General features: G+C 43.3%; 1 protein-coding gene across 1 annotated transcript in view; it reads left to right on the top strand.

Moving 5' to 3' along the window:
- Positions 1 to 213: 213 nt before the first annotated feature.
- zmpste24 (zinc metallopeptidase, STE24 homolog) overlaps positions 214 to 14,038 on the top strand; it is a 39,981-nt gene continuing 26,156 nt past the window's right edge. Inside the window, exons 1-3 of the mRNA XM_072246369.1 lie at positions 214 to 571; positions 8,543 to 8,689; positions 10,608 to 10,694. Coding sequence (XP_072102470.1) covers positions 464 to 571; positions 8,543 to 8,689; positions 10,608 to 10,694 — 342 coding nt within the window. The 5' untranslated portion in view covers positions 214 to 463. The remainder of the gene's footprint in view (positions 572 to 8,542; positions 8,690 to 10,607; positions 10,695 to 14,038) is intronic.

The following is a 14,038-nucleotide window of genomic DNA, read 5'->3' as shown; positions in this document are numbered from 1 at the left end:
TCTCCACACCTCTGCCCACACTTTATTACTTTGATTTAATGACACCATAGAATCGTCTTAATTCGTGTACTAAGTTATCACTATACAACCAGGCGTGTTTTTTAAAAAAATATCTCAGTATTTTGCATTTGTTAAGAACATTTCCTCTTGTCTGCAGGGAGACTGGGGGAACTCTGCCTCCACGCTGGAACGAAGCTTCCTGGCACTCCAACTTCCTGTCCGCCCGGACTGATTTAAGGGTGGCGCAGCCGGCACCAAGCGCCAGATCAGTGTTTGAGGGGCTTAAGAAAAGGGAGGGACAGATCAATAAAATTAAGAGTTAAAGCGAGAAAGGGGGAAAAGCCGGTTCAGAAACCAGGGGTATCTGGGGCCGTCCACGTAGAAGCCGGCCCCTTGATTTTCAGGAGCCGTGTGCGGAGTAATTCATTCAGAAGAGAAGTAGTGGACGAGATTGCCCGGGACCATGTTCGAGGCCGTGTCAGAATTAAACACCGAGAACCGAATCTTTTACTCGGTGTTGCTCTTCTCCTGGGCCGTGTACCTCTGGGAGGCCTACCTGGCCCAGCGGCAGGTGAGTGAGGGCCAGGCCTGGGCCCCCAGTGAGGGCGGAGAGGGGTTTGGGCTGGGAACTTCCCCTCCGGGCTGTGGCCGCGCCTTTTTATTTAGAACATAGAACGGTACAGCACATGAGCGAGCCATTCGGTCCACAGTGTTGTACCAAGCCAGCTAAAAAGTAAATCAAAAAACCCAAATACTAATCCCTCCTACCTACACCATGTCTATATTCTTCTATCTTCCTTGCATCTATGTGCCTATCCAACCGTCTCTTAAAAGTCTCTATTTGCCTCTACCACCATAACAGGCAGTGCATTCCAGGCATCCACCACTCTGAGTTAAAAAAAAAACCCTACCCCTCACCTTCAACACATGCCCTCTGGTATTTAAGGAAGCCCCCATCATTGCAACAGTCTATCAGGCATTTGGAGATAAAGCGGCAGTGTTTGAACTATAAATTTAAATTAACAATTCCACCCACTATCACAAGCACCCTGCAGATTTTGGATGAGTGAAAGGGACCTTTGCAATCTCTATCCATTAGAGTTAAGGGTAGACTTTGAATTTAATTGAAGTATATGTTATTTTGTATTTTAAAGTTAGGATAAAGGGATGAATTCTGTAGTCTTACTGGTTCTCACAGTGGCTTAGGGCCACTTGTGAGTTTTGAAGTCTCTTTAAGAATATGGTTCATTTTAATGTGCAATGTTCAAAGTAAAATTTAAAGAAAATTTATTATCAAAGGATGCATATGTCACCATATAGTAGCCCGAGATTCATTTTCTTGCCGATATTCACAGTGGGTACAACGAAAAACAATAGAATCAGCGAGAAACTACACAAAGATGGACAAACAACCAATGTGCAAAAGACAAACTGTGCAAATACAAAAAAAATTGGGAACATGAGTTGTAGAGAGAGTCAGTCCATAGGTTGTGGAATTAGTTCAGATTTGAGGTGAGTGAAGTTATCCATGGTGGTTCGGGAGCCTGATGGTTATAGGGGAATAACTGTTCCTGAACCTGGTGGAGTGGGACCTATGGCTCCTTTTTTCTGCTTCTCGTTGGCAGCAGAGAGCATAGCCTGGACAGTGGGCATCTGATGATGGATGCTGCTTTCCTGTGTTTGCTTATGATGCAATTATATTGATTCCTTTAACATTTTTTGTAAATTAGAGCAGTTATATTGGGTATTAAATTTAAATGTTAGACTGATAATGTAACATCTGGAGGAATAAACATCTGGACTGATAATGTAACATCTGGAGGAATAAACAGAATCTGTGGAAAAGTGAAGGTGAAAAGTGGGATTTGGAATGATGGGAGATTTCTTTGACTAACTGGGATGATGTGCAACCTGACATGGGATACTAACTGCGGTTGAGGTAGAAATCACTTGGGTCGTTTCATAACTGTCATAACTGTGTTGGGCAGCTATGTCTTGTCACGGATCCAGTGGAGAAAGCCATCTATATTTTGGACCATTTCCTCCATTCCAGTTTTCTCAGTTTCCGAAGACTTTTTCTCTGGGATGATGACTTGTGAAGATCATAATACATAGAGCAGAATTGGGCCACTTGCCATCAAGTCTGATCTGCTACTCCAACATGGCTGATTTATTAACTCTCTCAACCCCATTCTCCAGCCTTCTCCCCGTAATCTTTGATGCCCTAACTAATCAAGAACCTATCAACCTCCGCTTTAAATATATTCAATAACAAGACCTCCACAGCCATCTGTAGCAATAAATTCCATGGATTCACTACTCTCTGGCTAAAGAAGATCCTCTTCATCTCTGTTCTAAATGGATGACCCTCTATTCTGAAGCTAAACTGCCCCACCATAGGAAATGTCCTTTCCACATTCACTCTATCTAGGCCATTTCAATATTTGATGGGTTTCAGTGAGATTTCCTCGTATTCTCCTAAACTCCAGCAAGTACAGGCCCACAGCAATCAAGCATTCCTCGTACGTTAACATTTCCTTCCCAGAATCATTCTCACAAACCTCCCCTGGACCCTCACCAATGCCAGCACATCTTTTCTTAGATAAGTTGCCCACCATATCCTGAGTGCAGTTTGACCAATGCTTTGTAAAGACTCAGCATTACATTCTTGTTCTTGTATTCTAGCCCTCTCGAAATGAAGGTTAACATTGCATTTGCTTTCCTTACCACCGACTCGACCTGCAAGTTAACCTTTATGGAATCCTGCACAAGGACTTGCAAGTTTATTTGCACCTCAGATTTCTGAATTTTCTCCCTGTTTAGAAAATGGTTGCCTTCCTTCTTCCAAAGGGTATGACCACGCCACTTTCATCTGCCACTTCTTTGCCCATTCTTCCGATCTGTCTGTCCTTCTGCAGACTCCCGGATTCCTTAATGCTACCTGCCCCTCCGCTCCTTTGTATAGGACATAAAGCCATCAATTCCATCATCGAAATCGTTGGCATATAGCATGAAAAGAAGCAGTCCTAATACTGAATTCTGTGGAGCACCACTTGTTACCGGCAGCCAACCAGAATAAGACCCTGTATTCCTACTCTTTGCCTCCTGCCAGTCAGCCAATCTTCTGTCCATGCTAGTACCTTTCCTGTAATACCATGGGCTGTTATCATGTTAAGCAGCCTCATGTGTAGCACCTTGTCAAAGGCCTTCTGATAATCCAAGTAAACAACTTCTACTGACTCTCCTTTGTCTATCCTGCCTGTTATTTCCTCAAAGAATTCCAGCACATTTGTCAGGCAAGATTTCTCCTTGAGGAAAGAGTGCTGACTATGGCTTATTTTATCATGTACCTCCAAGTACCCTGAAAACTCGTATTTAATAACAGACTCCAACATCTTCTCAATCACTGAAGTCAGTCTAACCGGGTTGTAATTTCCTTTCTTTTGCTTCCCTCCCTCCTTAAAGATTGGAGTGACATTTGCAATTTTCCAGTACTCTGGAACCATTCCAGAATCTAGTGATTCTTGAAAGACGAATACCAATGCCTCCATAATTTCTTTAGCCACCTCTTTCAGAGCACTGGGGTGTAGTCCATCTAGTCAAGATGATGTCTACCTTCAGACCTTCCAGTTTCTCAAACAATCACCTGCTTAATAATAGAACTAAACTCACTTTTGCCCCCTGACATTTGAATTTCTGGCATACTACTAGTGTCTTCCACTGTGAAGGAAAAGGAAAGCTATGTTGAATCCGGAATTAGTTCCAGTTAGTGGACGATTTCCTTCCACGCTGCGCTGACGTATTGGGAAATCGTGTACGAGGCAAGTTACAGCAGTGGTTTGCCATTGCCTTCTGCCAGGTGAGTCTCCAAAGAGATCACCAGCTCTCTGATGCAAAATACTCCACCTTTTCTTTGTCCCCCATTATTACCTCTTCAGCGTAATTTTCCAGTGGTCCAATATTTACTCTCACCTCTTACTCTTTATGTATCTTAAAAAAAAAGTTGGTATCTTCTTGTATATTATTGGTTAGCTTAGCTTCCAATTTCATTTTTTCTCTCCTTGTGCCTTTTTGTTTTAGTTGCCTTCTGTTGGTTTTTAAAAGCTTCCAATCTTCTAACTTCCCACTAATTTCTGGGATACTATATGCCCTCTCTTCCTTTTGTGCTGTATTTGACTTCCCTTGTTAGCTATGGTTGCCTCTTGTCTTTACAATACTACTACTTTGAGAGGTGTCTATCCTGCCCCTTCTGAATTGTTTCAAACTCCACCCATCGCTGTTTTGCCGTCATCCCTGCCTGGCCAGCTCCTCTCCCATGCCTCTGTAATTCTGTTTTCTCTACTGATACATCTGATTTATCTTCTCCCCCTCAAATTGCACGGTGAATTCTATCAAATTCCTCCTAAGGGTTTCTTTATCTTAAGTTCGCTAATCAAGTCTGGTTCATTACACAACATCCAGTCCAGAATAGCTGATCCCTTAGTAAACTCAAGCACAAGCTGCTCTAAAAAGTTATCTTGTAGTGACGGTCTACCAATTCTCTCTCTCAGGATCCAGCACCAGTCTAATTTTGTCCAGTCTACCTGCATATTGAAATATCCTCAGTGTCCTTTTTACATGCCTTTTCCATCTCTAGCTATAATTTATATCCTGCACCCTGCCTACTGTCCAGAGGCTTCTATATAACAGGGTTTATTTACCTTGCAGTTTCTTAACTCTACCCACAAGGATTCCACATCTTCCAACCCTATGTCAACACTCTAAGGATTTAATTTTGTTTTATTTTTACCAACAGAGCTACCTCACCCCGCCTGCCTACCTGCCTGGCCTTTTGATTGCAGTATGTATCCTTGGATGCTAAGCTCCCAACTATGATCTTCTTTCAGCCACTACTCAGAGTTGCCCACAACGTCATACCTGTCAATCTCTAACTGCATTACATGACCGTTTACCTTATTCTGTTTGCTGCATGCATTCAAATATGACACCATCACTGGTGTATTCATCACCCTTTTTGATTTTTTTTTAACCCCCATCTGGCACTTAAACTCATCCCACAGGCTGCAATTTTGCCCCATCATCTGTCTGTCCTTCCTCGCCGTCTCACTGCACACCGCATCTAGTTGTATATCAATTGCCCATCCGTGGCCCTATTACCCTGGTTCCCATCCCCCTGCCAAATTAGTTTAAACCCTCCCCAACAGCTCTAGCAAACCTGCTGGCAAGGATATTGGTCTCCTTCAGGTTCAGGTGTAACCCGACCATTTTGTACAGGACACACCTTTCCCAGAAGAGATCCCAATGATCCAGAAATCTGAAACCCTGCTTCCTGTGCCAGTTCCTCAGTCACTCATTCATCTGTACTATCATCCTGTTCCTGCCCTGACTAGCATGTGGTACTAGCAGTAATCTTACCTTGCAGATCCTGCTCTTCAGCCTCTTTACTAACTCCCTATACTCTCTGCATAGGACCTCATCCACTTTTTATCTAATGTGCCAATGTACACCACGATCTCTGGCTGCTTACCCTCTCGTTTGAGAATATTCTGCAGCCGCTCTGAAATGTTCATGACCCTAAGGTCACAAGTAATTGCACAATTGAAAGTTTTTGGAAATTGAGAAAGCTGGGGTGGAGGGAAATCGGCTAGAAATGTCGGTGACTTTGTAGAGGCTACAAGCTACCCAAAGCACAATTTAAACCCTGAAATATCAGCAGGTCAGTGGTCTATGGAGAGGGATAAGGGAGTTGTCATATCTGGTATGGGTTGAATTGGCAGGTCTCAGTTGACATGCAGTGTTACTCTTCCTTCAGTTAGTCCTGACGAAGGGTCTCGGCCTGAAACGTCGACTGCACCTCTTCCTACAGATGCTGCCTGGCCTGCTGCGTTCACCAGCAACTTTGATGTGTGTTGTTTCCTGAAGATCCAGCTCATTTCAGCTGCTAAGGAACTTGCTGTAACAATTTCTCCTTGGTCCGTTCTGTATCCGACTTTCCCTAAGACAGCAGAATTGGGCCATTCAGCCCATTCAGTTATGGCTGATTTATTTTCCCCTCAACCCCATTCTCCTGCCTTCGCCACATAACCTTTGCTGTGAATCTTACCAACCTCAGCTTTAACTTGGCTACCATAGCTTCCTGTGGCAATAAATTCCTCAGATTCACCACAAAATTCCTCCTCATCTGTTCTAGAGCAGCAGTTCCCAGCCTTTTTATGCAATGGACCAATACCATTAAGCAAGGAGTCCACGGGAACCCCTGTTCGAATATCCTTCGGCTGTGCCCTTTGGTGCAAGGCTTTCCCGCTATTGGAAGCAACTCCACATCCACTCTATCCAGGCCTTTCAATATTTGGTAGGTTTCAATGAGATCCCCCTTCATTCTTCTAAACTCCAGTGTGTATAGGCTTAGAGAGCCAACAAACACTCCTCATGCATTAACCCATTCATCCCTGGGATCACTTTCAAAAACCACCTCTAGTCTCTCTCAGTGAGATCCCTTTCATCCTTCTGAACTCCATGACTGCAGGCTCAGATCCAGTACCCACTCCACCTACATTAAAGCCGTTCATTCCCAGGGAATGTTTCACCTTCACTGCTTTGGCATTTTACTGAAGTTGCATGCATTAATTACTTCAACAACCTCATCCAAATGATTATCTCACATTATTGTTTATGGCGCCTTGTTAATATAGTGGTTTACACAATGCTTTTGCAGCTTGGGGCATTCAGTTTCGATGCCATTTGTAAGGAGTTTGTATGGGAACCGTGTGGGTGCTCCGATTTCCTCCCACAGTTGAAAGCCAGATCGGTCAGTAGGTTAATTGTTCATTGCAAGTTGTTCTGGGATTAGGCTAGGATTAAGTAGGTGAGTTCATTGGTGATGTGGCCAAAAGGGTCTTTCCACACTATCTCTAAGTAAAAAATGAAATGGGGGGGGGGGTGGGGAGAGAGTCGGCAACAAGTCAATGAGCATTGCAAACTCCTTACAGAGAGTGGTGGAGGTGAACCTGGTGCTGTCAAGCATTGCACTCGCTTCTGTGCCATGCTAATAGAAGTATTTCTGTAGTTTTACACCAGCTGGAGTATTGTGTACACTTTTGTTCTCTGTACCTGAGTAACATGGACTTGGACTTGGCGTGCAGTGAGTGCAGTGGAGATTGGTGATGGTAGGAGACTAAGTCCATCTCCTCTAGAATTTATGTAAATGGAAGAAGAGCTAATTAAAACTTCCAAAATGTTTTTAAGGCTCAACAGGCTGGTTACAAAGAGGATGCAGAGGAGACCAGAACCTGGGTGGGGTTCCAGTCTCAGAAAAAAAAGATTTGAAGGAATGGAGAACTGCCTTTCTGCTGAGCGTGATAGTTATTCATTTCTACCATCCTTCTGTTTTATTTCTATTTCTTCTCATCGCTGCCATCAGGAAAGGGGTACAGGAGCTTGAAGGCACACACTCAACTATTCAGGAACAGCTTCTTCCCCTCTGCTATCTGAGTTCTAAATGGACATTCAATCCATGACACTACCTCACTACTTTTTTTTCCCTTTCTGCACTAGTTTAATTTAACCGTTTTATAAAATATATACACACTTCAGTTTTAATTATTATGTATTGCAATGTACTGCTGCCTCTTAACAACAAATTTCACGACATGTGCCGGTGATATTAAACCTGATTCCGATTTGGAATTCTTCATCTCAACAAGATATAGATTTGTGGAGTTTATTGCCGCAGACGACTGTGGAGACCAAGTCATAAGCAGGGGTTGATTGGTTAGGGCGTCAAAGGTTATGGGAAAAAGGCAGGAGAATGGGGTTGAGAAGGAAAGTAAATCAGCCATGATCAAATGGAGGTGAAGAATCGATGGGCCAAATGGCATAATTCTGCTCTCATGTCTACCTTTGAATTCATCGCAGACTGATAGATTTCTGAATATTTGAAGGTCCAAGGGGAACAATGCAGGAAAGTAAGATTGAGACAGAAAATCTTGAATAGTGAAGCAGGCTCTGAGTGCTTGCTGGCCTCCTTCTCTCTTTCCTTATGTTTCTAATCTACGTAGTACCAATCAACATCATGGCATATCCTGGGTCTCGTCTTCACAAGCATGTTCATTTTCTTCTTGTACGGGTGCCCCCCTCCACCTCGTGCCTGACTATTGAGAGAGAGAGATATTTATTTCACAGTTTGCCAGCACTGAGTGAGTGGATGTATTACCAGATGTGGTCTTGAGGGCAAGATTCCAGGTTCATGAGTCTGTGCTGAATCAGTTGATGTGACTGAGGCATTGCAGTTGAATAGTGAGAGGCCTGCAGAGGGGGTGGTGCAGTCAGTTAGGTTTTTCCGTTGAGCTATTGTCAGGTAATGTTTTAAAAATCTGGATTAGGTCATTTTGTTCTGGCTGTATCAGAGAATCCGTTCTCTGGACATAAAGTTGCTCTATCCAATGACGGTTCTACTGTGGAACATTACATAAGCATAAGTGGCCAGGGAGGGGATTAGGGCTGGCGGACTTTCCCTGTGCTAATATACTTTCCCAATGTTTAGCGCAAGACGTATAGACACACCACGCTGGTCCCCGAGGAACTGGGGATGATCATGGACTCCGAAACATTTGAGAAATCTCGCCTCTACCAGCTGGATAAAAGTAACTTTGGATTCTGGTCTGGGCTGTACTCCGAAATCGAGGGAACGGTGAGTAGTGCGTAAAACCATTTCAGCTGACTGTAGAATTACACTGACCAATAAGATTCTTCCCTCCCCCAAACACCTGCCCTCTCACCTGGCTTCAGCTATCACCTGCAGTTTATACTCCTCCCCCCTCCCCACACTTTATTCTGGCACCTTCTGCCTTCCATTCCAATCCTAATAAAGGGTCCCCCGTTAAGATATTGACTGTTTATTCCCCTCCAAAGATGGTGCCTGACCTGCCGAGTTCCTCCAACACTTCGTGTTGTTCTGGATCTCCAGCATCTGCAGAGTTGATGTCTTGACGATTTTCTGTATTTCATGGCTATCTGGAGAAGACAAATCTCAGAGTTGTGTTCTGTGTACATACTTTGATAATAAAATGAACCTTTGATCCTTTACATTTTCCTGGATTAGCTAAGTTTTATTTCACATATAGCAGGTCATAAGTGAGAGCTGAAGGTCAAACAAGAACTGCTGTTGCTAGAAATACTTTTTTAAAAATAGAAGTATTCAGCAGCTAAGCAGCACTTGTGACGAGAGAAATGGAGTTAGTGTTGACTTCTCTTTTAAATAGAAATTTTCTGGTGTGTTCATGAAACTGGATATATTGTGTTGTAAAATTAGATGTATTTGGCTTTAAAACTACTTTGGACTTCAACTGGGTATGTAATTCTTGAAATAAAGTAGAGAGAAATTGGACTTAAGTGACAGTTGATCAGTAAATCTGGATTTGGGTTATTTTATAGTTTTACTTGTTTGTGTTGGATTGGTGATAACCATCAAAAACGAGGTTTAAGTTCCACATATTCCGTATTGTGTTCAGTTCTGGTTGCTGCATCATAGAAAAGACATGGAGGGTGCAGAGGAGATTAACAAGATACTGTGTGGGTTAGAGAGCATGTTTTACAAAGAAAAGTTGAGTGAGCTAGAGCTTTTTGGAGCAAAGGAGGATGAGAGATGGCTTGAAGAGATGTATAAGTTGAGGGGCATTGATAGCGTGCACAGCCAACACCATTTTTTCAGGGTGGAAATGGCTAACAGAAGAGGGTATAATTTTAAGGTGATTGGAGGAATATATGGGGACAGGAGGGGATATCACAGGTTTTTTTTAAGAGAGTGGTGAGTGCATGGAATGAGCTACCGGGGTGCTGGTAGAGGCAGAAACATTAGGGATATTTAATTGACTCTGAGATGGGCATATGGATGGCTACACAGGAAGGAAATGTAAAATTGACTTTGGAGTAGGTTAAATGTAGGCACAACATTGTGGGCCAAAGGCCCTGTATTGTGCTGTACTATTTTGTGTTCCAGAACATATGAAAGATCTTTGTGCTTGTAACCATTGTCTACGTGCCTCAAGTCTGGGTTGAGTACCTGGAGTAAAATTACGATCATGAGATAATAGGAGCAGAATTAGGCTATTTGGCCCATTGTCTACTCTGCCATTTCATCATGGCTGATCCATTCCCCCCTCCCCGCCCCCCCCCAGCCTCAATCTCCTGTCTTCTCCTGTATACCTTCATACCCTGACCAATCAAAAATCTATCAATCTCTGTCTTAAATATATGTAAAGACTTGGCCTCCACAGCTGCCAGTAGCAACAATTTCCACAGATTTATCGCTCTCTGGCTAAAGAAATTCCTCTTCATCTCTGTTCTAAAAGGATGCCTCGTTATTCTGAGGCTGTGTCCTCTGTTCCTGGACTCTCCCACCACAGGAAATAACCTCTCCACATCCACCCTATGAAGGCCTTTCAACATTCAATAGGTTTCAATGAGGTTACCCCTCATTCTTCTAAATTCCAGTGAGTAGAGCCCCAGAGCCATTGAACACTCTTCATATAATAAGCCACTCAATCCTGGAATCATTTTTGTGAATATATTTATAGGTTCTGGTTTTAACTTTGCTGCTCTCTTTACAGCTTATCCTGTTGTTGGGAGGAATTCCCTTTCTCTGGAAAGTGTCGGGAAATATCATGGGGCGTTTTGGGCTGGGACCCGAGTATGAGGTAAGTGCTATTTGATAGAACAACAGTTTGCAACGCTGAATGACAAATCAAGCTCCAGACATGAATTAAATTGAATATGTTTTGTGCCTGGTTTGTCACAAGTTGAATACTGATTTCAATTTCTTGCTGCTGATAAACTGAACGTTGTTATTTGCAATAACATTTTTGTGATATTTATTTTGTTTTGAGGGTGTATACTCAGTAGCCACTTTATTAGGTATGAGAGTGGACCCCAGTTTGCTCTGCCGCTGCTGCTGTAGCCCACTCACTTCGAGGTTAGATGTGTTGTGCATTCAGAGATGCTGTTCTGCAACACCACTGTTGTAACGTGTGGTTATTTGAGTTACTGTCTCCTTTCCGTCAACTTGAACTAGTCTGGCCATTCCCCTCTGACCTCTCTCATTAGCAAAGCATTTCACCCACAGAACTGCTGCTCACTGGTTTTTTGCGCCATTCCCTGTAAACTCAAGCGATTGTTCTGTGTGAAAATCCCAGGAGACCAGCAGTTTCTAAGATACTCAAACCACTCCTTCTGGCACCAACGATCCTTCCACAGTCAAAGTCACTTAGAAACAGAAAACCTACAGCGCAATACAGGCCCTTCGGCCCACAAAGCTTTGCCGAACATGTCCTTACCTTAGAAATTACCTAGGGTTACGCATAGCGTGCTCTTTTTCTGAGCTCCATCTACTTGTCCAGGAGTCTCTTTAAGAGACCCTTTCGTATCCGCCTCCACCACCATTGCCGGCAGCCCATTTCACGCACATTTAGATCACATTTTTTTGCCCCTTTCTGATGTTTGGTCTGAACCTCTTGACCATGTCTGCATGCTTTTATGCCTTGAGTTGCTGCCACATGATTGGCTGATCAGATATTTGCATTTTTGAGCAGGTGTACTTAATAAGGTGGCCACTGAGTGTAACATCAAGATTCCTGACTGATTAAGCAGGCTTTTTTAAAACATTTTGTGTGTCTCTGTCTCAAATGGATAGTTTAAGAGTGGAAGATGGTTGCAACAATACTTGGGTCTATGGCTTTTGAGTCAGAGCCATCAACAGGTGTGGAACAGATCTAGTTAGCCTTAGTGCTGGGCTTTATTCAAAATAAACCCTTTGTGCTGTTGCCATACAGGTGTTCTCTCTCTAAGACCTTCATGCGTCCTGCTTTCTGGCAACTGTTTACTTGAGCAGCTGCTGTACATATTATTGGGCTGGAGCTTACAGAAAAGTGAAGGCATTAACAATACGTGCACTCAAATCAAATTCAGTGCAGTGTGAATCTACAGAACCTAATGACGGACCTACGCCTAGCTACTGTTTGCTTTGTACAAGTGGCAGCTTGGTTTTCATCTCTTTTCCTTTTGGTCTCCTTTTTTCAGTCCCTTATTTTTAAGAACCTGCTGGATTTTAATCTAGTTGCAGAAAGTTAAGGATCTGGTTGTGTTATTTATAAAAGGTGCTTATGCTTTAAGGTAAATCTATTAACATCTGAGTTAGAAAATGGGACATTTATCACATTCCCACTTTAATAAATTGTTAGACATCTTGGGCAATGATCATTTTTACTATTCATTTGTTCTCGGTCTCCTTTACCTCCAATCTGTTCAATCTTTCCTTTCTTTACCTCCAATCTTTCCTTTCTTTAAAGGAGTTGACTGTCTTTCTGGTGCGTCAAAGTTCGAAGTGAATTATCAAAGTGCGTATATGTCACCATGTACAACTGAGATTTGTTTTCTTGTGGGCATACTCAGTAAATCCATGAGCCATAATAGAATCAATGAAAGACTGCACCCAACAGAGTGGACAAACAACCAATATGCAAAAGACGACAAACTTTGCAAGTACAAAAGAAAAATAATATTAATAATAAACAGGCAATAAATATCGAGAACATGAGATGAAGAGTCCTGAAAAGTGAGTCCATTAGGTTGTGGGAACAATTCAATGATGGGCAAGTGAAGTTATCCCCAGTGGTTCAAGAGCCTGATGGTTAAGGGGTAATAACTTTTCCTGAACCTGCTGGTGGGAGCCCTGGGGCTCCTGTACCACCTTCCTCATGGCACCAGTGAGAAGAGAGCATGTCCTGGCTAGGTTCCTGATGGATGCTGCTTTACTGTGACAGCACTCCATGTCGAGGCAGGGTTTTACTGTGATGGACTCGGCCATATCTACTACATTTTGTAGGATTTTCTGTTCAAGGGCATTGGTGTTTCCATACCAGGCTGTGATGCAGCCAGTCAATATGCTCTCCACCACACTGCTATAGAATTTTGTCAAATCATTAGATATCATGCCGAATCTTTGCAAACTTTTAAGGAAATAAAGGTCCTGCCGTGCTTTCTTTGTAATTGCACTTGTGTGCTGAGCCAGGATAGGTCCTCCGAAATAGTAACACTGAGGCATTTAAAGTTGCTGACCCTCTCTACCCCTGGTCTCCCAGTGAGGATCGGCTCAAGAGCTTTGGTTTCCTCCTGAAGTCAATAATCTGCTGCTTAGTCTTGCTGAGTGAGAGGTTGTTGTGATACCACTCAGTCAGATTTTCAGTCTCCCTCCTATATGGTAGCAGGCTGGAGATGTGTCTCTACCAAAGGAGGTGTAAGGTGCTCCTTCCCTCCGCTAGCCTGCAGGTCACCCTTGGGCAATGTGCAGCAATTGCTTAACCCCTCCCTGATCAGGGTCACGTGAAGCCGTAGCAGCAGGTGGTGGATGATCGTGCGAGCAGCTGGTGCGTATCACAACTCCTGGTTATGTGACTGCTGACAACAGGCAGACAATCTTTGAAGAGCAAATTCAAAAATCTGGGGTGCAAAAGGACTTGGGAGTCCTCGTGCAGGATTCCCTAAAGGTTGACTTGCAAGGTGAGTCGGTGGTGAGTGAGGCAAGTGCAATGGTAGCATTCATTTTGAGACGACTAGAATATAAAAGCAAGGATGTAATGTTGAGGCTTTATATAAACCCTCACTCAGACTATTGTGAGCAGTTTTGGGCCCCATATCTAAGAAGGGATATGCAGACATTGGAGAGAGTCCAAACGAGGTTCATAAGAATGATTCTGGGATTGAAAGGCTTATTATGAGGAGCATTTGATGCTTTGGGCCTCTACTCCCTGGACTTTAGAAGAATGAGTGGGAATCCTACCAGATCTTGAAAGGCCTTGATGGAGTGGATGTGGAGAGGTTGTTTCCTATGGTGGGGGAGTTGAGCACCAGAGGACACAGCCTCAGAATAGAAGAAACGTCCATTTAAAACGGAGAGAAGGAAATTTCTTTAGTGAGAGTGGTGATTCTGTGGACAGGCGACTGTGGAGGCCAAGTCATTGGCTCTATTTAAGGCAGAGGTTGATAG

Source organism: Mobula birostris, chromosome 29 (genome assembly GCF_030028105.1).
Source record: "Mobula birostris isolate sMobBir1 chromosome 29, sMobBir1.hap1, whole genome shotgun sequence".
NCBI classification, from domain to species: Eukaryota; Metazoa; Chordata; class Chondrichthyes; order Myliobatiformes; family Myliobatidae; genus Mobula; species Mobula birostris.
Note: the sequence above shows the minus strand (reverse complement) of the source record. Positions and strands in the feature narration are given on the sequence as shown.